Here is a 22761-nt window from a genome sequence, read left to right on the forward strand (position 1 = left end):
GATCCATCCACTCCGTTTCCACCAACGAAACACCTGGTCTCTGATCAATGATTCTGGAACCCCTTGATAGCCGGCAACTTCTCCGACAGGAATGTGCTGCGTGAAGCCTGCATGCTCTGCTGCAGGCGTACGCTATTTTTGTCCTTGGATGACAGCTCCCAAAAGCGAACGCGGTCTGTTTCAAGCTCCAATGTGCATTTGTTTCCGCTCTCAGACGTGCCTGTCTGTTGCATAACGACGCTGTATCAACTGATTAATGCTACGTAGCATGAGTAGCGCTTCCTATTCATGAGTTGGGTGTATCAGAAATCAGTGGCCCCTCACACGCAAGGCCATTTTATTACGAGTGATGACAAATGATGATGATGATAAGAACGGCGATGATAATGAGGTGCATTAGCGAGAGTGAGGAAGATGATAAATGCGTGAAAATGTTTGGTTAAAAATTCCTGAAGGGAAAAGATCACTCGGAAGACCTAGGCGTTCATGTAAGGATAATATTAAAACTGAATTTACTTAAATCTGGTTTAGGGATGTGTATTTGCTTAATGCGGCTGAGGACAGGCACCAGTGGTGGGCTCTTGTGGGCGGATTCCATGAAGGACAAATCTCTTGACTAGCTGAGCAACTTCTAAAGGAAGACTCTTCTCTAAGGAACTAGTTAATTAGTTAGTTAATAATACAAATTACGGTGCACAGAATACAGAACTGTATAGTGGTTGATGTATCGTTTTATCCCGCACTGGCTGCTATGGGAGCGAGCCAAGAGCTCCGCCCCCTAACCCTGAAGATGAAGGCGATATATTCCTACGAAAGACTGGTAGTAAAAATGTTCCAACGAAGACCAAAACTTAAGCGAGCATTTTTTAATATTATACAGAAGTAGTTGGCTTCTCTTGCGACGGTGATAAAACTTCGAGTTTCATAGAATGAAGAACTTGGTTTGTTTAATAAATATGAGATATACGAACAGTTGGATACTTAGAATATTCGACGAAAATTATCCGCCGGACACCAATAAATGTGCAGAATGCACGGAAGTTTCGATTTAAATAATCGCACCTGCACGCGATGAGACCGGGTCGTTGTCATGGAGACGCGAACGCAGATCCGGCTGGAAACTTGTTGACACGTGCCTTCACTGATCTTTTGAGTTCGTTTAACAAAGTTACAATAACAGCGAGCAGGTTTACTCAGCGGTAAGGGGTCGGATTTCTACTCCGGAAATGCCGGGATTGAACCCCGTTTGATGCAACACCTGCCACTAATGTTATCCCCTTGAAATAAGCAGCGACCTCCTCGTCACTCCGGACTGCCAAAAACGTTCTTCCATTTTCCCTTCAAGGTTTAGGCGACGCATCTCCTGTACCGGCTTCCGGAGCCTCGATAGTCTTCCCTTACTCTTCGTGCTATATATTTGCACAGTGCCGAGAAGCGCCTGAAAATGGCTTCAGTTGCAAAGAATTCCTTTCAGCTGCATTACTGTCCCTGATTTTCTCAGGTATTTCGATATTTCTTTCTTTCCAATCACACGCAACGAACGTCCCGTCCCATTTCACACTAAAAGCCCCTCACAGCGACGTCACGTGTCCCTCAGACGAACTTCGAGGTTAAGAAAAACTTCCCGACCGAACCTTACAGCGACAGGAGCAACTTCCTGCAAGGGGAGGCCGACCTGTCTCCCCTGACGTCGCTGGAGCTGCTCACGTGACGTCATGGCTTATTTAACGACGCTGTCAACAGCTACAACTGTACAGCACTGAATGACACGACGCTTAATGAACTGGAAAAGATAGCAAGAAGCGGTCGTGGCCTATCTTGGCATTCCCATAAGGTGACTGAGGAAAACCATGAATGACCTCCATCATGACAGGAGATTTCTGGGCTGAGATTCGAACCCCGGACGAAAGAGTGCTAACCGCTCGACCGCGAAGTTGGGTCATCCCTCAGGGTTTAGATGACTTTCCGACGTCACTAAGTCAAAATAAAAAAGGCTACGTCATTTTATATTTTAATCGGTCGGCGGCTTCTTCTTAACTGATGACACGTCCCAAGACAACATTGCCGTGATGGCTAGTTACAGCATCTGCGTCCGTTCGCGTTAAAACCCGACGCGAGTCTGTCTCATTTGTTGCTGAATAATTAATTGACACAGTGACTTAATTAAATACGGTAATAACTTGCTAACCAAATAGATAGTTACGTATCCAACCTAATTAGAATCTGACTAACTTATTATTAATAATCTAACAAACTTAGAGTTCACTATATTGTACGACATTTCAGAATTGCCCAAATTCCTGGCTGCAGAATAGAATGTTATTATTGTTACCGAGGGTTGCTTTAAGCTTGCCGTGGTTTAATATTAATGCCGACCCTGAAACTCGCTAGCATCCTCCCCTCCTCATTCAATCCAGACACTCGAAACAACAGACTTAATTGGAATTTCTATAGCTGTCTTGGATGATGCTTGGCGAAGACCCATCCCGTCCCTCTTGAGAGTTCAGATGAAACATATGACTGTACCAGGGACTCACCACACCCATCAAATGCAATCTTACGCCTCACGTCCCCACAAAGTAAGTAACTTATGTCACACTTGCACTTTCGTGGTATGGCTGTACTTGGAATGGCGCGTTAATTGTTCAGTCTCAAAACAGCAAATGAGCCGATTCCCCGCCCGAAATTTCTCATTTATTACGAGAGGCTCACGGAGGTTTCTTCCCGTTTGCCTGCGACCTATCATCTACCGTCGCGGCTCCGAACAGCGAAAATCTGAGCGTCGCTTAGCGACCGACGGAGAGAGATAAACACCTGGCAGACGAGTTTTATAAGACAAATTGTCTCATTTACATGCGACTTGCAGACACTTTTCCGCGCGCGCGTGGCGGAAAGAAGGAAGATTACAGAAACTCCGTCTTCTTTGTCTGCCCGTTAAATTTCACGGCCGCAGGATCTGCACGGCAAGCAGACGATTCGAATGCTGGATGTGCTAACTAAAAGCATGCAGATATAACTTTTTAGCAGCAATTATCAAAAGCGCACACTGAACTCACATGTCCTGACCTAAAAGAAAACGAGTTGACCAAACTTTATGGCCACTTGTCCACTCTACGTTTGCTGTCGGCTTCTCAAGGCGGACGAGGCGTCACCCACGGCACCCGAATACCTGACCGGGTCTTCTGTGACCGCGCTTCACTGTTCCAGGAAGTGATCGCGGCCCCAGGATGGAGAACTTCTACACAGCGCGGGTGCACGGATTTCCAAACTTGACCGGGGGACTCTCGGCCGAGCAGATGACGCAGGAAGGCGCACTGTCCCTGGTCGTGGTCCTTGGGAGCAGCGTATCGCTCGTTGGTCTCGTCTTCGCCTTCATCACCTACAGGTAGGCAACCGCGTGTCCCCGCCCATTTACGAATCTCCTTGACCAGCTGAGCAACTATAAGCCCATCACGAATGACTCTGCCCCCCGGAGTTCACATTAATCGCGTTTTTAACATTCGGCTGGAAAGCCAGAACGAAGAGATCTCTCGGAAGACCCAGGCGTACACAAGAGGATAATATTAAAATATATGATCCAAGAGCTCTGACGGTAACCATTAATTTATTATTATTTGGTGTTCTGTCTGACGACAGGTCCATATGAACAGGATCCTTCCATCCTTTTCTCGGACTGGGACCTGTTCATATACGTTCTTGGCAGATGATCCAGAAGTGGTTTGCCATTGCCTTCTTCTGTGTGTGAATGGAGTAATTGTTGGGATGCCACGGAGGAAAACTCCGTGTTGCCTAGACCACGGCCTTGCCCAACACAAGTTATAAATTCGGGCACCGCCGGCAATCGAACCCGAGACCCCAGGATTTTCTAATCCTAACCGCTAGACCACCGTGGCTTATCAACCATTAATATTAAAATTAAAATGGATCTTACGAAAAACGGGGTTTCAGGATGTAAATTGGATTAATCTGGCTCAGTAAACGAACCGATGGCTACCCATCTCTAAAAATTGACAAGTTCAAATTAAAATTTCGTTTAAGATGGGGTGGGTGTGGGGTTAGTAACTGTACTGATGCAGAAAAGATTGGATTCTACCAACAGCTTTCATTTTTAAGTCACAATACAAAAGACTGAGCAATTTTGGAAAAGATATATATTCATTGCTGCGTGCTACCAGCACGAACTTTACGTAACACCCAGTTCCTTTCTTTCAGTTAGTCTGGCGCAAGTCTTTGCAAAAACCTTGTGTCACCATTATTCATCACTTTGTAGTTTCCAGAACGAACATCACGGTCCGAAATGAAGACGTGGCCAGGTCTACTTACTTTTGACGCGTGCTGTACTACGGTTTATGCATGCTGCCAACTTATATTTACGACGTGTAAGCAATGAATCGCTCGTCCAAGTCAGAACGTGTCCTTTATGTCCTTGTATTATAATCGATACTCAATTATCGAGACCCAGTCAATGGATCGATACGCTGTTACGGGGAAGGCCCTTACGGACTGTAGCCTCAACCGGAAGTACACTCGAACAAACCGACGTATCTGCCGAGTCAGGATTACACTGGCAATCAAAAAATGATTTCTGGGAAGTAACCCGAAGTTCTACTGAAATAAGACAGTTACAGTCAAAATGTCTGCCTCTATCTGCAACACTCGATCGCGTAGCCATGGCAACCATAAGGCGTGCATGTAAATAAACGGCGACACAGAAGTTAGGCGGACAGCGGGCGAAAACAATTGAGCGCCTGTATAATTTCTGTCACCGCAGGGAAACGCCTGGAACTTTAATTAAAACTGAAATATGATTCGTAAGGAAAACTTGGTCTTCTGTACGAATTATTCAGACGAACAAACGCCTGCCTAACCGAGCATCAAACGAATTAAGCCCACGCGTTTTGAAGAACAACCGAAAATCGAAATGTCAGCGAGCAGGAGATAAAACAAAAGCCGTTTTGGAAACGGTGCCTGCAGGTTTGGTTAGGCTGCAGGCCGATACAGGGCGCACAAATGCGTCATTCAACGGCCCAGTCGAGCGGAGTACTGCTCGAGAAGCTGACAGTCGCCCATCTGTACGGAATCCAAAGCTGTGTGCACAAGAACTAGTTATCCCCATCTTGAGTGAAATGAATCCAGTTTACACATCATATTTCTTAAATAACCATTTTAATATTATCCTCCCATCTCCACTTAGGTCTTCCAAGTGTTCTCTTCACTTCAGGTTTTAAAACGAAAACTTTGTACCCATTATTATCTCCCCTATTCATGCTACATGCCACCCCCATCTCATTTCCCTGACTTCAGCGTCTTAATAACATTTGTGGAAGGATACAAATTATGAAGCTCCTCAGAATGAAACTTTCTACACAGCTGTCTCTTTAACCGTCTTAGGTTCCAAAGACTCTACTCGCCATGTTCTCATAAGCACCATCAATATGTGTGATACATCTAATGATTTCTGATTCATCGTCAGGACTCTGACCATCGTCAATGTCTTGTGCCACAAAGTTTCGGAAACTGGCCGTGTTTGACCGCTAGATAGAGCTAGTCTCAAACCCTAGAACAGACGGTGGTGGTGGTGGTGAGGGGAATTACCTGAGATTAACAAGTGAACAGCGTCGAACTGCCACAACTGCTCCTACGACGTCATTTAAATTCTTTAGACGCAAAAGTTCAACGCGGAAGGAAGAATCAAACGCCAGGATACACGATCGCGCAAGCAAGGGACGGCCAGAGACCGAGCGCCCCGGTCAGAATGCGCACACATCGCCCTTGACGCCTGGCGGCGTTCACGGCCTCCCACGTTTGCGACACGTAACGTTAAGTGCCACTGAACAAGTTCCATTTAGGAACAAAGTCCCCTGCCAGCTCGCAGTAACTGCTGACACACGTGGTCCACCTCCTGAAGCGCTCCTCCGTCCTGTCCGTTTCCCAACGCGGTCCCTGCGGGCGAAGGCAGACGCGCTCACACGACAGAGGACGGAACATGAGGAGAAAATCATGCAATCCGAACACCGTTTCCCTGTCCCCAGACTGTACATCGAAAATCTTACTCCTTGTTTTGTTCTGTTCAGAACGACGAGTCTGGAGAATCGACAGGAGTTCGCGACATCGGAAAACAGAGAAATCTTGGCAGAACATTGAGACAGCACAGAACAGAAATGCGTGACGAACAGTACTCGACGATGATTCACTGATTGCTGTTAAAGTGACCGCAATTCGAAATTCAGAATGCAAATAAAATGCGTCCCGGGTTCTTAATTAACGAACCAAGCCATGGATATGTATGGGGAATTGGAGATATGGTTCCACTCATTCTCAATCTCGGTACTAGATGAACGTGGGTTGTTAGCATCACGCTCCAACCGCTTTCCTCCAAATGGAACAGGCCCGGTGTCCACCGCTACGGTCAAAAAGTGAATGCAAATATAACTATTTATACGACCATAACACAAAAACTGTTGGGCAAGGCCGTGGTCTAGGCAACACGGAGTTTTACTCCGTGGCATCCCAACAATTACTCCATTCACACACAGAAGAAGGCAATGGCAAACCACTTCTGGATCATCTGCCAAGAACGTATATGAACAGGTCCCAGTCCGAGAAAAGGATGGAAGGATCCTGTTCATATGGACCTGTCCTCAGACAGAACACTAAATAAATAAAATAACACAAAAATAAATCCAGAAACAAAGTCGTGATGTAAGTTTTACGTAATAGGTCATTTGAGAATGTTTCAGATAGTAAATATCTAATAAGAACGAAACTGAGAATAAATTAGGTCCAAGACGAAATCACAGGACGTTGGACATTGTTCTGTTAGGAAATTGTTGCCACCCCACCTGCCTTCCTAATACAAACAATGAGGACACAAAACAACAGGATAATATTAAAACGAAAACCAGGGAAACAGGTTTTGAGAACATATCACGTGCAAAGGTCCGTTTCGCCATTAGCGACGGCCTTAAATTTTACTACAGGGGAAGCCGGTCTTTTGGTTACAAGGGACCGTTAACAGAACCATCGGGAGAATCTTCAGCAGCCGAGACGAGCTGAAGCAAATTATCTATTCAATCATCCAGTGAACTGGAGCATTCAGTTTCGGCTTCATCAAGGCGAGGCAATTACGCAGGTCTATCGTCATTTGTTCCAGGCGAGTAGTATCTATGGCAACGAAGCAGTCGCTCGGGGCCTTTTGTTAAACTCGCCAGCTTCTTAATGTTCACAGTTCGGATTATTGTAGGATATGACACGGCGACCAAGCACAGTCTTTCTTATCCAACGCTCACAGATCTCTTGAAGACATACGACGGACAATGCAGACGCATGACAGAGATCAGGAAAGAGTAGAGAAATGGTTACACATTCTGAGATAAGAGACCACTTGGGGGCTATACGATGATGAAAGGATAATATTAGAACGGAAGACACAATTGAAATGCGTGTTAAGGAAATGGGGTTAAGATTGTGGACTACATCCAGCTGAATCTGTACGCCAAATCTTGGGTTCCGTATCATAGAGAAAATTACCGTAGAACCTGAGAAACTATCAGCATCTTAGGGACTGTGTTTCATGAAGCCAGTTGACAGCTTACAGCTTACATACGGATACTGTATGCAGAACAACAAAATCCATTGGATTCGAATAAATCCATTCGACGCTCTTCCTTCCGATTTAAAACGTTCAAATAACTTGTCACGTGCCAGGTGACGCTCGCTACTTGCAAGCCCTCACTTCAAGCAGCGATGTAACGTAATGAAGGGCCATTTCAGTTTCTTGAAAGTGGCTGTACGCGGCAACGTCGATTTGCTCCAAAGCCAGGATTTCTACTGATTCAATTAACCTCTCAACGGCATCAAAATTCAGCGGCGGGCAATCAAGTTGTCAGGCGCGGTTCCGTCCGAAACGACGTATTTCGGCCAAAGGAGGACGAGTAGACTGCACGAAAATGACGCACATTTGAATGCATCCTCCTTAATATCGTTTAAAACGGCTTTGAGCAATGAAGTTTATTTAAAATGCAGCTCTAACTACGACAATATTTGTAAGCTTCGCTGACATACATCAAGACAAACAAATTGTTCCTTACTTCCTGTTTGTTAGGAAGAACTTACAGAAGAGCTCAGCAGCAGATGGAAGTGTCCACCCCTTCCTCGAAGGAAACAATGCACCCGTAAATTTCCTATCAGTCGATGTATTGCGGTCTTGATCCGCACTTCCACGCCGGGACACACTATGATACTTCGCGAACAGTAAGACAAACATTCTATGCCAACTACGTTCGAAAAAGAACACGCGTTCTGCTCATGAATGCATTAAGTTAGAGGCCTTATCTATTTTAATATTATCAACCGATTTACGCCTAATTGCCCCCAGGTTACGTCATTCCTTCCGGTTATCAAACAAAGTAGCCACGGTGGTCTAGCGGTTAGGATTAGAAAATCCTGGGGTCTCGGGTTCGATTCCCGGCGGTGCCCGAATTTATAACTTGTGTTGGGCAAGGCCGTGGTCTAGGCAACACGGAGTTTTCCTCCGTGGCATCCCAACAATTACTCCATTCACACACAGAAGAAGGCAATGGCAAACCACTTCTGGATCATCTGCCAAGAACGTATATGAACAGGTCCCAGTCCGAGAAAAGGATGGAAGGATCCTGTTCATATGGACCTGTCGTCAGACAGAACACTAAATAAATAATAAAATCAAACAAATGTTTCTGCATGAACTTGTGACGTCTCATATGCGTGTTACATGCCCCACCCATCCCATCCTTCTTGAACCACGTCCTGGAATAAAGACAGAAGCACCTCGGGGCCACTGAGGCACAAGCCCAGTTCTTTCGACAGCGACGTCAAAAATTTCGATAGGTCGAAGCTTTGCTGCCTGGAGCGTCGAAAAAATCTAATTTAATCGGGAAGATTCGATTCCCAACATGCAACGAGATACAGGCAGTGTGAGTGATGCGACGTAATAGATTTGATTGGCTGTAGAAAGGGAGGAACGAGGACACGTGGACAGAACAACACGTGTTCAGATACGAGAGCTTTAAGATTTTGTGAAACTATTTAATGAAATATAATAAAAGTGATTTATGCACAAAATATAATATCTGTATCCACGAAAAAAAGATCCAGTTTCCGAAACGCCGTGACGGTGGACAAATTCCAAGAACACAGTGATCCCGAGAGAGACAGACCATCGAAAGAACCCTTTAAAATTGCGTTGTGCCCACTTTCATCTGAGATAAAAAAATCTTTCTAAAAAATTTGATTCGTTTCCGTCTCCTGTTTTGCTGCCAGGAGACCAGAACGGATGTGGCGTGCAAAAGCTATCTATAATCACTGTCATTTTTTTTTTGGTTAACAACAGTTTAATTCGTAAAGCGACCGGTATGCGGCGCTGTGGTGGTAAACAATAGAACAAAGATCATTCAAAATGACCACGATACACACACGCTGTTTCATTACTCTGATATAAACCCCGGCGGTCCTGTTAACGAATACGTAATTCTCCCACCGCTGTGAATGTATTATTGTTTAACCACAGTCTTCTCAACAGAGGAGAAATGAAATACGTATTTATTTTAATATTTTCCGTCAAATCACAATTTTAATAAGATAATTAAATATAAAATATTTAAAATATCATTTCACGTTCAGCATCGAATGATCGATTTACAAATTGGAACGTCTTTTAAGACGTTCCAATTTGTAAATTGTAATTAATTGTAATTTGTAATTATTAAAATTGTGATTTGACGGAAAATATTAAAATATTAACCTAATTCACAATATGACGCAAATATACTACCTTATGAAATACGTAATGTGGGGAGAATTAAAGATTTAGAATGGTTATGTACTCGAGAGAGCAAACCTTTACAAAATGGCTATTTATTCGTTTGTTTCCTTACGTCAACCTTTTTCCTCTTTTGTGCAGTCTCGAAGGGAACAACACGCTAACCATTAATTGTCAGTCAGACAAAATTTCGATCGATTCGACCTTTCCATTGGTTAATTCCAGAGCCGTAAATTTAACTTCCCGATTCATGTCGTGTCAAAACAGCTGAAGGTTTTCAGCCGAAGCCTCAAGTCACGTCTTATTCTAACTCACAAATATTCTTTCAAATTTTTTTTTACAAACCATCAGCAATATCGCGAGATCCGAAGACATCACGCGGCGGTCAGGGGAAAAAAATCCTGTTCTTCTGGGTTTTGACCGTAAGGACTCGTTGTCAGACGATAAACCGAGAAGAACAGGATCTTTATCAACGATGTTTTTTTTTACCAATTATCGACAAGTAGAATTTGACTCTCCGTCCGCACATACCAACGCCACGGCGGCCGACAGTGTCCCTTCCGGCAGGTACACGTCCTAGACTGACGACAAACCAGCCGGTCGCCTGCCATTCAATGCGTGGCTGACTATTAAATAAGTGGACGACGACATTGCAAGGAGTAACTGAGAGAAACCACGACGAACTTAAGCCGTTTACGAATCGATAAGGGCCTAATTTTAATCCCGCGTTTAATGATGCGTGCAGTCCAAGCCCGTTTGTGAAGACCCTTCATATTAAAAATCAGCCGCCTAGCAACCAGCTCAGATACGACGTCCCACATTCTTCAGTGTCTATAAGCAAAATTCTCTGCTCATCACATGGAAATGAGGGTTCTGTATTGAGAAAATATCGATCGCTTCGCCTTCCTTTGTTCTGTCGTTGGTAATTTTTCTTTGTTGGGTTTCCCTTTGTTCTGGGAAACAAATGAAAGCAGTTCATGGCTTTGAGTTTGCGGATTCAGCTATTTCGATCTGAATTTATCGCACGAAATGCAGGAAGAGCGGGCTAAGTCTCATCCACAGATGGGACGCCGTGCCGGGATCTTCGAAGCTGCCACAAAACAAACAGCGTCAGTCTAACGAATGTTTTGAAGACGCCATTCCAATCACTGCTCTTAGATTCTTTCTGTCACGTTCGCCGATTACTTTGCAGGTTAAATAGAGAACGTGGGATTTCGTGAAATTTTGGTAGCCTTATTAAAACCGATCGTCACATTCAAATTTTGGCTGAAACTGGACAACAAAACCGGACACCTTACACGAACATGCATTTCTGCGTGCGAACGTGACTGGGCGAGAAATACCCTGGATAACTTGGTCGCCATGGTTACCTGGAGAATAACCAGTCACTTAGACAAATCTTATGTCACTGGCTTCAATCGCAAAGTTTGAAGATCAAAACCTGGCGAAAGTGCCGGAATTGCTGCGTTAACCATACATTTCCTAACTTGTTTTTTTTTATTTGTAGTGTTCTGTCTGACGACAGGTCCATATGAACAGGATCCTTCCATCCTTTTCTCGGACTGGGACCTGTTCATATACGTTCTTGGCAGATGATCCAGAAGTGGTTTGCCATTGCCTTCTTCTGTGTGTGAATGGAGAAATTGTTGGGATGCCACGGAGGAAAACTCCGTGTTGCCTAGACCACGGCCTTGCCCAACACAAGTTATAAATTCGGGCACCGCCGGGAATCGAACCCGAGACCCCCAGGATTACAAGGCCAGCGTTCTAACCGCTAGACCACCGTGGCGAACCTAACTTGTTTACAGAAATGAAATTACGCTTTACGAACATCACAACTAAACACATTGAATCTTACTTTACGAGCAGCTCACAAACTGGTTTCTACGTGTCTGTTATCCGCGGAGATTAAAACGTCTGTACTGTCCAACCGATAACAGCGCCATCTGTCTCTGCCAATCTCGCGGTTACCATAGAAACGCGTATGAACATTTGTGCCAATCCTTTCCTCTCCGCTATGTAATTAATTTAAGAAAGAAAATCGGAAACTTCAAAGGTCCATTAGTCTTTGTGTGCCACCGAGCCATCCATTTTAATGTTAAATTCCCTGGCCGCCTGCGGCCTCTGCGGGTCGAAAAGCGACCTCTCATTCAGTCATCAACATCTCCGCTGGACCACCAGCGCATCGGTATTGAGATGTACCCGGTTTGATTCCCGACCGATGTACGAATTATCCCATTAAAACTGTAGGGTACTTTAGTCAGTTCTGGGCGTGCGTTCGATCCACACAGATTCTCGTGTATGTCTCAATCGGGGCTCCATAATCATCGTTAAATAACCAACAAATAAATAAGTCGGCAATATTTTTGGCTACGTGCCCCAGGACTGGTATTCTATTACCGGCAAATGCAGGCAATTTCTCTCGACTCAAGTGCTTTAACGTAAGTCTGGGATGAATCCTCTACGTCCACGCCACCTATACGCCTTCGCCACACTCTCATCAAGCATGCGTACGGTGTAACCTTCGCCGATCAACACGGAGTCGGTACGAACTTACAGAGTGACCTCACGGCCCGTGTCAAAACTTCAGTTCCGCCTAACGACGTAACACTTTCTCCTCTGGCGCTCTCGAAACAATACTCAGCCGTCAAATTAAAAGCACGGCACCTGCACAGCCAAGGCGTCTCGAACCAATTGCAACGCCACGAGCGCTGTTGCCATGGCAACACGCACGCTAACAAGCCGTTGCTTCCTCGACCGATCCCCAACACCTACAAATATTATTCGCGAAATTAAATTTAAACACACAAAGACAATAAATATGACAGCGCGAGTACGCAAATAATGAGATGTAATTTAGCTCAGAATGAAACAAATGAACATTCACACCTCACACTTAAAATTAATTACAATTAATATAAACGATTGATCGATTTAATACGTAATAGATTGCCCTAAATGTAGGACTTCTCTTACCAGAGCGCTGGCCCACAATTAATTCCACCCGTACATCACTCAATTACAAGTTTATTTGAATAAATCGATAAACAATAATCGAAGCCATACCATATCCGCTTTTCTCGCTCCTTAATAACACAGGACCTCTGAAACGTCGGTAAATGTCTACCACACTACCCAGAAGACCGCCATCTTCAGCACATCGGTGGTTACGCAATGAGACCAACGAGAAGTTCACTGGCACAGCCACAAATCACGTCTTAAACCACGTGTTTGGAACCACAGCATCTTTTCCGGGTCACGCGTCGTTCCCACTCGCGAGTCGCAGGCGGTCCGCGAACAGCACAGCAGGATCGAAACTTATTAATGCAGTCGGACACGGTGCCTTTCATCTGGAAGCCTGTGCCATGTTTTAAAATCAACGCAGCGCCAGGTGGCGGAACGTCAAAGCGAAGTACAGATAGCTGCTCTCCTCGATGGTACGGATTAGTTGAGGACAATAAGGACGAGTCTACTATTACACTCGCACAGTCTGATAAGCCGTAACGACATTCACTGAGCGGGTACGGACAAACGATTGCCAATCTGAAGAGGGACAAATGAAGGAGAGGACGCGAGGAAAACGAATGGAAACAGAATATGAGTGCAGAAAACCTTAGGAACAAGACGGGAAATACGAACACGAGAAAAGGATAAGGCACAAGGTTTATTTAACGATGCCTTTTCAGCACCTCGGACTCTCTCGATTCGAGTGAAGATGATTAATGACTGATGAATTGGAATGGATGTGAAAGAAAGCGGTCGTGGCCGAACTTAAACTACTATCTTGGCACTGGTATTGAAGAGCTGAGTAAAACCACGAGACTATCACAGGATAGTCGATCTCTGGAGCGATGTTTGAATCCTGGGGATCCCGGATATGATTAGGGAATGATAAATCAGTGGCTCGTAACTTTCGGTCTTAAAAGGAGGAGACAGAAGATTGAAAATAAAATAAAATAAAATAAAGAAGCTGAAAGAGAATTTTGCGGTACTCTTGGACGCGTATAAAATAATATGTGGAATCATGGCTGTGTGTAGTTCATGCTCCAGCCGTTTCGGAAGCAGGAATTTTTTTTTATATCTCAACATCTAAAGTGACGGTAGATTATCATGAATTTTTAAATATTGGAAGCGTCATCGCTTCGCTTTCATAGCAGCTGAGTCTCATCCCAACCGCCAGATGCGCTCGGCTGTTGTTAACGAGGGCACTCGGCCCACTGGATTGTTTAAAAAAAAGGGAGCACAAAAAACTATGATATCTTAAAAAGCGCGAAATTCGATATCGCTGCTGGCAAACATAAACAAATGTTTTGATCCTTTGAAATCCGAGATAATTCATTTAACCAGGAGAATTAAAAATTTAATAATGTAACATCATCGGCATTCAATGATGCACACTGAACCCTGTTGTGTGTGTCCACAAGCGGAAACACGCGGCTAATTACACGGGCGCAGTTCTAATTCGTAACGAAGGAACACGTGACCATTACACAGTCTGTTGTCCAACCGACTCCACGAAACAAATTCCTTCTTCAGAAGTTAATAGTCGCTCAGTCAGAAAATCGATTTCCAGCTTTTTATTAAACCTGGAGGTTCATTATCGTGTTCACAAAAGCCCGTCATTGGAATCTAAATTAAACAAAGCGAATCTATTGAATAAAAATTTCCTTGGATATTATCCGTCGTCTAGTAAATATAAAACGTAAAAAACGACGTTTCGGAGATGGGACTCTATCTCCGTCTTCAGGTTCCTACACAGTTGGGCCCACTAGATAGAGATAATCCCTATCTCCGGGCCTGGGCCCAACTGTGTAGGAACCTGAAGACGGAGATAGAGTCCCATCTCCGAAACGTCGTTTTTTTACGTTTTATATTTACTAGACGATGGATAATATCCAAGGAAATTTTTATTCAATTGACTCTTCACCATCGTCAAGAAGTTTTAGATTTGATAAAGCGAATCTAGTCCATATCGAAACGCCATTTGTTTCGGAAAATGTTTTTAATAATATCCTCCCATTTATGTCTACGTCTCCCGAGTGGTCTACACCGTTCAGGTTTTCCGGCATTTTCAGAGCACCTATGCATGCTAAATGCCCAGCCCGTCGTTCAATCCAATAGGTGATTCCTGCTCAGAAAGGATACAGTTGCTACCCTGTCATATTACTTTTCCCATCCACCACCGATAGAATTCTTCAACCCTGACAAAGAAACACCAGGAAAGCCCACGCAGACCTCAACCTGCCAGCACTAATACCGACATTGAGGCGGCGCGCGCTTATTGGATAAGAGTGAGCGACATTATCGCTTAATATGGCAAAAAACATCTTTAAAAATACGAAAAACCTCGTTAAAGGCGAGAAAACGTGACGGCGCGCACTGAACATCGAAGTTCTTGTTCGGAAACCGCAGTCAAACGCGAGTCAGACTAAGAAGCCGCAAGACGGCGAAGGTTAAGAATCAATATCATTCAAAAGACGCAAAAAATAAATTTTAAAATATCGAATTTCCACCCCGTTGCTTTTCAAGGAAACGAACCATCGATTTCCCACAAATCTGTCCACGAGCAGCGTAATCCCACAAATTTCCTTTTCCCTCATTCGTGCGGTCTTATTATTCCCTTGCGACATTTCTTCCCTTCGCATTACCTTTTGAGTTGCTGATCTGACATGGGGATCATCCGACATGCCGTGAGCAGTCTCTCTCTCTCTCTCCCTCTCCCTCTCTCTCTTAGATATTAGTGGCGCTGGAAGGAACATGGCGGCGGTCACAAGAGAAATGGCATTCCACACAGCAGAGAGTCAGGTACAGGAGAAAAATTGTTTTATGAGGCGATCCGACGAGACATCAATCACTGACCCGCTACGTTGCAACAAGAAATACTGTAGCCAAATTCATTTTGCTGGCTCCACATGAGTCGCACACCAGTAATAAATGCTCACAGAATTTTCGTTTGAGATATGAGATGGAAAAACAATATTCGGTAACAGCCTGCTACTTGCTGTATTTGCGAGCTCACAACAGACACGTTTCAACGTGCGAGTTACTTCCATACACGTTGACACACGTGGAAATAACACTATAAGCCTGTTTTCACTTTCAAACACACAAAACTTGCGTATTAAAGCGACTAACAGTCGACAAAGCGGCCTTCATGTCGGCGAAGTTAGCTGAATGACGGGACGCCGTGATACCGCGGCAACTTCTCCGACCCGGCTGCAAAGCGTGTGTAAGCGCAGCAGGCGTTACGCGTTTATCTCCACGCGAGGAGATTCTCCCACCAGGTTTTCTTGCAAAGTTAATACAAATTAAATATTTATTGGTTATTAAATTTGGTGGGACGTATAGTTATTAACGGGCTTAAAATGATTAATTTTTTAATGACTGGCTGGCTGGCAGAATTGTAAACGGGCTTACAAATTTAGAATACAACCTTACTGTAATTAATAATTATCCTGACATCTACTCCAACACCAACAAAGCACGAAACAGCTGAGATTCTACAATGCGAATTCATCAAGTAACCTTAACAATAATGTAGGACGATGACATGAAATATGAAAGGAGAAGAGAGACGCGGAAGAGACGGAACGAATACACGAGCTGACAAGAGAGAAAAATGAATGAATAGACGAGTAGAATGAGAACAAAAAGAATAATGATTTAACGTCTGCACTCCCATCAGGGGCGGATGCGACATGCGGGCGTTGAGCAGCGGAGACATGGAAAGATTTCAGCACAAACGGAATATTTCATGACACACCCTGTTCTATACATCACGCGGGCGAAAGGAGATATCTGTCACGCTCTGCTACAGTAACGGGGTTCGATCGCCAGAGCAATAACTCCGTAAATGCGCAACACGACAAACAGACCTGAACGTTCTCTAAACTTCCCAGGGTTCGACACCCGTCTGAGGTCAACCACGTTGGTGCAGTGGTAATATGGAGGTTCAGAAGTTCTTCACCAGGAGCGGAGTCTTTAGCTTCACGTTCAGGCCGCTTTACCCCAGGATATAGATGCGTGTTTCTATTATGGATGGGACGTACTGCTACGAGGAGCAGAAGGAATGAATCTTAGAGGAGCCAAGTGACTCACGACTGGGCATAATGAATGGATCTTATGAGTCACAAAATAACGCCGGTAAATACATTTAATGACGACGAATCAACTATAGGAGTTACAGGTCCTGGCGTTGTACACATTATTATTTTCACTACAAGGATCGGCTAACCTTCGTTCTGAGCGCTCAAATTTCTGCAAGGCCGAAGGAGATTTGTAGAATTAAAACCTGCCCATTTTATTTCATATTACTCGATCGCAAAAAAAAAGTAATTAGTAAATGTGAGGACGAGAAAAAACCCCAGCTCTCATTAGACTATTACGTTTTGTAAATAAAACGCTACGCAGGTGTTGGACTTCGCGCCCTCATTAGTTGCCCTGGGTCTCGCGTGACGCGACCATCGACCGCGTTGGTTGCCGTGCGAGGAACGAACAACGTAAATACAGCCCTTGCACAATTTAACCTCTACAGGATACACTGACCGTAGCCTCGCCTGCCTCCCACTGGCGTACAAATCGACTGAGCGGGTCTGTTCCTGGTTCTACGCGGAAACGTAGTGTAACACAAATACCATGATTCTAGGAGCCATGGTAAATGTTTAAGGGTCGTTAAGTCTTGGTCCCTCTGGCTCTTTTCCTTGTTCTGAGTGACGTAGCAGACGGTTTAACTAGCTGCTCCCATTTCCCCCCCACAGATTGAAACTTTTTTTTGTTGCATTACGGATTACAATCGAATCTCGCAAACACCAGGAAATCGAACGGGATAAACCACGAAATTATTTCACAACAGCCTATTCCATATTCATACCAGAAAAATCTGTGAAGTCAAAATGCGTCAAGATATTTTACAGTGCACAATGGTGACTGAAAACGTTAATATGAATTAAATTTTAAATTTAAATTACATACATATAATCTTAACCCCATAATTCCTGATTTTCGGAGCTCATTATTACGCCGATGTTTCTGTACAGTTATTTTTTGTTCTTATAAAACACAATTAAACAAGCTGTATACAGAGACAGCGCATGTTTTATTACCGCAGTGCGAAAAGCGTCGTAGAAACCACGTTCAGGAAGGCGAAACGAGTGGGTGACTTTCAAAATGTAAGACACGACACTCCGTCATTGGCTGCAGGTAGGCGGTGCTTAGTTTCAAGTGGCGAAAAGCTTCAAAGTACGCGATTCGAAGACAAAGTCCTCATTTGAACTGGACGAAATTTGTTTTTTTTTTTTATTTTTTTTTTTTTTAATTTCTCTAAATTCCTTTCATCCGAACGGCGCATTTATACATTTCCCGTTCCCCTCAGAGACGAACGTAGCGTCATCCTGAATCAATTCCACCCCCAGATTCGTTCTCCGTCGGACATTCCATTTGATGGCGAACTTCATGAGGCGGATGACTGTCGTCAGCGCTCGCATTACCCCGCCAAGGCAAAGCCAAGCTGCTAGTGCGGGCTGCATCGTAACAAACGATGACCAACCATCGGCGACAGTAAAATTTCCTCTCCATTTTCTGTGGCACGCGGTGTTAGACCCAGTCCAGTGAAAGGCAACCTGTTTTATTAAGGCTTTGACCGGGATGTTCTTTTGTTAAATCTTATGTGGTACCGCCTGATTCGACTTCTAATGGTTAAGTGAAGTGTTTTCTTCGCGGTACGGTCTGGATTCGTAAATATTATGAAGACGAGCTTCGTCTTCAAAGGGTTAACCAGCTGATTTTCGTAATGGTGAGGTGTAGTGTTTTCTTCGCGGTACGGACTGAATTCATAAATAATATTCAGACGATCTTCGGCTTCAAAGGGTTAATAAAGTGAGAAGAGAGTTAGTACAGTCAATGTAATAAACGCGGTATCAGCAATCTTAACAAACAGTAGCCGATATCCGTCACGCTTGTGTTATAGCCGTCGCCATGGCAACACCGTTAGGGGATTCTCGACCTTATGGTCTGCATTAGTGACCGTAAAACCGTATCTATTACGTCTGGCTAACAACCGTAACGCCCCCAAACACAGTCCGCGATTCCCGACTCTTGTTACTACCGCACGTGGAAAATTGTTAGCTTCTTTTGTATTGAACGCGACCTGAAAATTATCGTGAATGGCAAGTAGGCAAGGATATGGTAGGAGACTGTCGCTATTTCAAAGTTCTTTTCCTGGAAAGACTCTGGCAACTCACGAAAACATTTCAGAATAACTCCTGTGTTCTAGTCTCAATAAGGTAATTTTTCTGTATCTCGAAAGCTAAACACAAGAATGGCTCCACAACCAAAGCTGCCTGTTTCGGCGAGGAGATTATAACAAGAAAGGCCACAACACCGGAAAAAATGTGTTCTGGGTTCAAGCCCCGGTGCAGATGGCTTCTGCAGCTCGGTAACTAAGCAAGACAAAAGAACGGCCTAACCCTCTGTCGAATTTCCCCACAATAACCCAGAAGTTCGTCTAATTCAAGTCGAAACATGTAGCTCTAGAAACTGTATTTTTTTAACCACGTACATTATAGAGTTTAAATAAAATTACGTTCGTTATCCTGTGTGTTACGGAAAATCTTCTCTCGTTACAGTAGGAACGCGCGAAGAGTTCCAGTAAGAGAACTCTCGTAATTTGGCACATTAAATAAAAAGTGACAACACGGAGGAATGTTTGAGGAAGACGCCGCGTCTCTAGAACGTACTACGCGCTCATGAAACTAGCTGCTCAGTTTTACAGTCTCCCTCTTACTGACAAAACAATCGATCCATCGCGAGAAACGAGACGCACTGACGCCAAGCCACCCTAACCCACCCCCCGCCCAAAACCTTTCCAAGGAACGCTACCGAACTTTTCATTCTGTAAGACAGCGGGTGGGTACGTACTTTATAAACACCCTATGCCAAAAGCAGAAATCGAAGCGCGTATCAAAGTTAACAACTGAACTCTGACATCACACAAAGGGCATGATGTTCGTTAGTTTAACGACGCTGTATCAAGAGATTTTGTCAAAAACGTAGTAAGTAACTCGGCCAGAACGTGTTTTAATGTGGCACGGAGAGCCCGACGCTCTTGCGTGTTCCAGGCCGGATTCGAACAGAGGTACTGAAGGATGAACTTTCTCCGTGAACTGATACGAAGCGCGGCGATTCGATATCGACACAAAACTTAGTTAACATGCCGTGTTTAGCCTATCCTGCGTCCATGTGGGACACAGCTTAAGATAACCTAAATCAGTGGTATTCAACCTGGGGTACGCGTACCCCCGGGGGTACGCGAAGACATCTTAGGGGTACGTGAAATTTAAAAAATATATGTATTATTTTATTTAAATAGTATTAAAAATATATTAAAATTGGCCGTCAATCACAATATAAGATAATTAAAAGATTAAAACATCCTTTTACGTTCCGTATCGAGTACTCGATTTATATGTGTACTCGATACGGAACGTAAAAGGATGTTTTAATCTTTTAATTATCTTATATTGTGATTGACGGCCAATTTTAATATATTTTTAATACTATTTAAATAAATCACAATATGACGCACCTACAATATCGTATTATTTTATGATAAACAATGATTAATTAGTAATGTAATTTATTTAATTTATTTTAGATGTAGATTATATACTATGCATAACTTGAATTATACACCAACAACTTTGGGGGTACAAAGTTGAAGAGAAATTATATCTGGGGGTACGCGAACAAAAAAGGTTGAACACCACTGACCTAAATTATGGCGATCAAGTAGGTACTTGAGGGGCGGGAGGGGGCATTCCACTCCGAAAATTAACTGAGATTAATTCTGCTTTAACTTTTGCGTTCAGTTTGTTGAAGTGAAGTAAATACTAATTTAAACGCATTCGCGTACCACAATAACAGCGTCATTCCGACTCACTGAGCACTAAATATTGGATATAAACCCAGCGCCAAACGACCGCGCCGTTAGCTTGAACACAAACACGTTACCACGTTCCACCAATCAGGATTTAGAAAACCGCTCTGAACACGGCGGCTCGCGTTGTGCTACAAAAATTTGGCTCTTCAGTCACAAGATTCGCCCTGATACAAGCCTCAGCACGTAAAGATAATGAAAGTAGCACGTGGTAGTACTCGTGCATTACAAAAGCATAGCGTCGCGATCCCGAACGTCGCGAAGCCCTCGAAATACGCTTCATTAACCCAGGCACTAAGGACGAAACAATAAAACCGATGTCGAGCGTCGCGACCCCAAAAAAATACACCAGGATGAATTCTTCTGAGTTCTTAGAAAATCGGCGACACACGACGCCTTCCATTCCAGCGTCTTAAAATGACGACAAACTTATAGCAGATCAGTCTCCGGATGACACTGGAGAAAGACTAGAAAACCGACGCCGAGTGCCGCGACGTCGAATACTGGTGCCGTCACAAGACCACACGAATGAGATTAAAACCCTGTAGATAACATTGGGAGCGATTTTAGAAAATCGACGCCTAGCGTCGCGACGTCTAACGTCGCTAAGCACTAGAAATACGCTACATCAACACAGATAAGTATCCGGAAGGCATTTAAGACGAAACTATAAAACCGACGTCGAGCGTCGCGACGCCCTTCGACGCGACGCCATACCAAAACACCGGGAATGGGACTCAGACCCTCAGGATGACGTTTCGCGATTCTTTAGAAAACCGACGCCCGGCGTCGCGAAGCCTTCCACATCGGCGTCTTAAAATGACGCCAAACTTACAGCAGATAAGTCTCCAGATGACCATGAACAAAGACTGGAAAACCGACGCGGAGCGTCGCGACGCCATTCGCAAAGACGCCACCAAATGACGCCACCAAATGACGCCAGAGTAGGGCCAAGGAACGTGGTATAACGCTACACCAAGCGTAGCGGCGTCTTCGAAAGACAGACGCCGCCACTGGAACTTAATCTAACCCAACCCAACCTAACCTAACCCAACCGAACCTGCACTTCGTCAACTCCCTCTCTCCTCTCATCTCCATTGTTTCTTTCTTTACATTCTCTTCTCTTGTACTCTCCCCACCTCTCATCACCGCTTCTCTTCTCTTCTCTCTTCTAGCTCATTTCAATCCTCTTATCCTCTGTTTTGTATTTTTCTCTATTCATTTCTCTTCTCTCGTTCCTTCTTACCTTTCGCCTCTCCTCTCTTCATCTTCTCCTCTCAAACCCTTTCGTCTCTTTTCATATCCTCATTACTCTCTTCCCACCACCTCCTCTCTATTCTCTCTCCTCCTCCTATCTCATGCCTTCTCTTCTGTTATCTTTATTATCGGGCATCTGCCCACTGCGCCCTGCCACTTTTAATCGCTACGCTCGGCGTCTCTCTGCCAGAATCGTGTCTCATTGGTTCCCACGTCTTCTGTTGCCTTCAGTTACATTTCGGCGTCAGCGTCCCTTCTCAAACTTCAATTTCAAAGGCACCTCGAGGCTCACGAACCCTAAATATAATGTCCTTTCGCGTCGTCCCGATTATGAAAGTCGCGACTCTCGGCGTCGGTTTTGTTCCTTCCATGGGCACACGGAGCCTCTCGTCTGCGTTAAAATTGACGTGTTTCGAAGACGTCTCATCTTCTGCTGGATTCGCTACCAAAAGCTTCGAGAGGCTCAGCGTCGGCTTCCTCGTTTCCTTTCATGTGGATACTCATCTGAGGTAAATTCGGCGTCCTTTGAAAGCATCCCGATGTTACCCGTTGGGACGCCTCGCGGTGAATTTCGGACAGCCCAGCGCAGTGGCTGGCAACATTAATGAGCCAATCGAAATTCGGGGCGACTGTCAGCGGTTATAGCCGGACGTAGGGTTGTCTGAATCTTGCATAGTTACCAGCCTTCGTCGCAATAGTCAACTTGTGAATCTGGATGCCTTAATGCTAACAAAGGTAATGTGAATCAATAGACATGGAAACTTACGTCGCT

The 22761-nt window shown here is 44.4% G+C and overlaps 1 protein-coding gene across 2 annotated transcripts in view; it reads left to right on the top strand.

Annotated features, from left to right (window-relative positions):
• LOC110827259 (latrophilin-like protein LAT-2) overlaps positions 1-22761 on the top strand; it is a 37434-nt gene that overhangs the window by 3960 nt on the left and 10713 nt on the right. For both annotated transcript variants that reach the window (XM_087346111.1, XM_087346112.1), the window contains exon 2: positions 3208-3385. In XM_087346111.1, the coding sequence (XP_087202237.1) occupies positions 3228-3385 (158 nt within the window). In that variant the 5' untranslated portion in view covers positions 3208-3227. The remainder of the gene's footprint in view (positions 1-3207; positions 3386-22761) is intronic.

This window comes from Zootermopsis nevadensis, unplaced genomic scaffold (genome assembly GCF_977971745.1).
Source record: "Zootermopsis nevadensis isolate Lab colony 2312 unplaced genomic scaffold, Znev_1.0 Znev_ptg000010l, whole genome shotgun sequence".
Lineage (NCBI taxonomy): Eukaryota > Metazoa > Arthropoda > Insecta > Blattodea > Termopsidae > Zootermopsis > Zootermopsis nevadensis.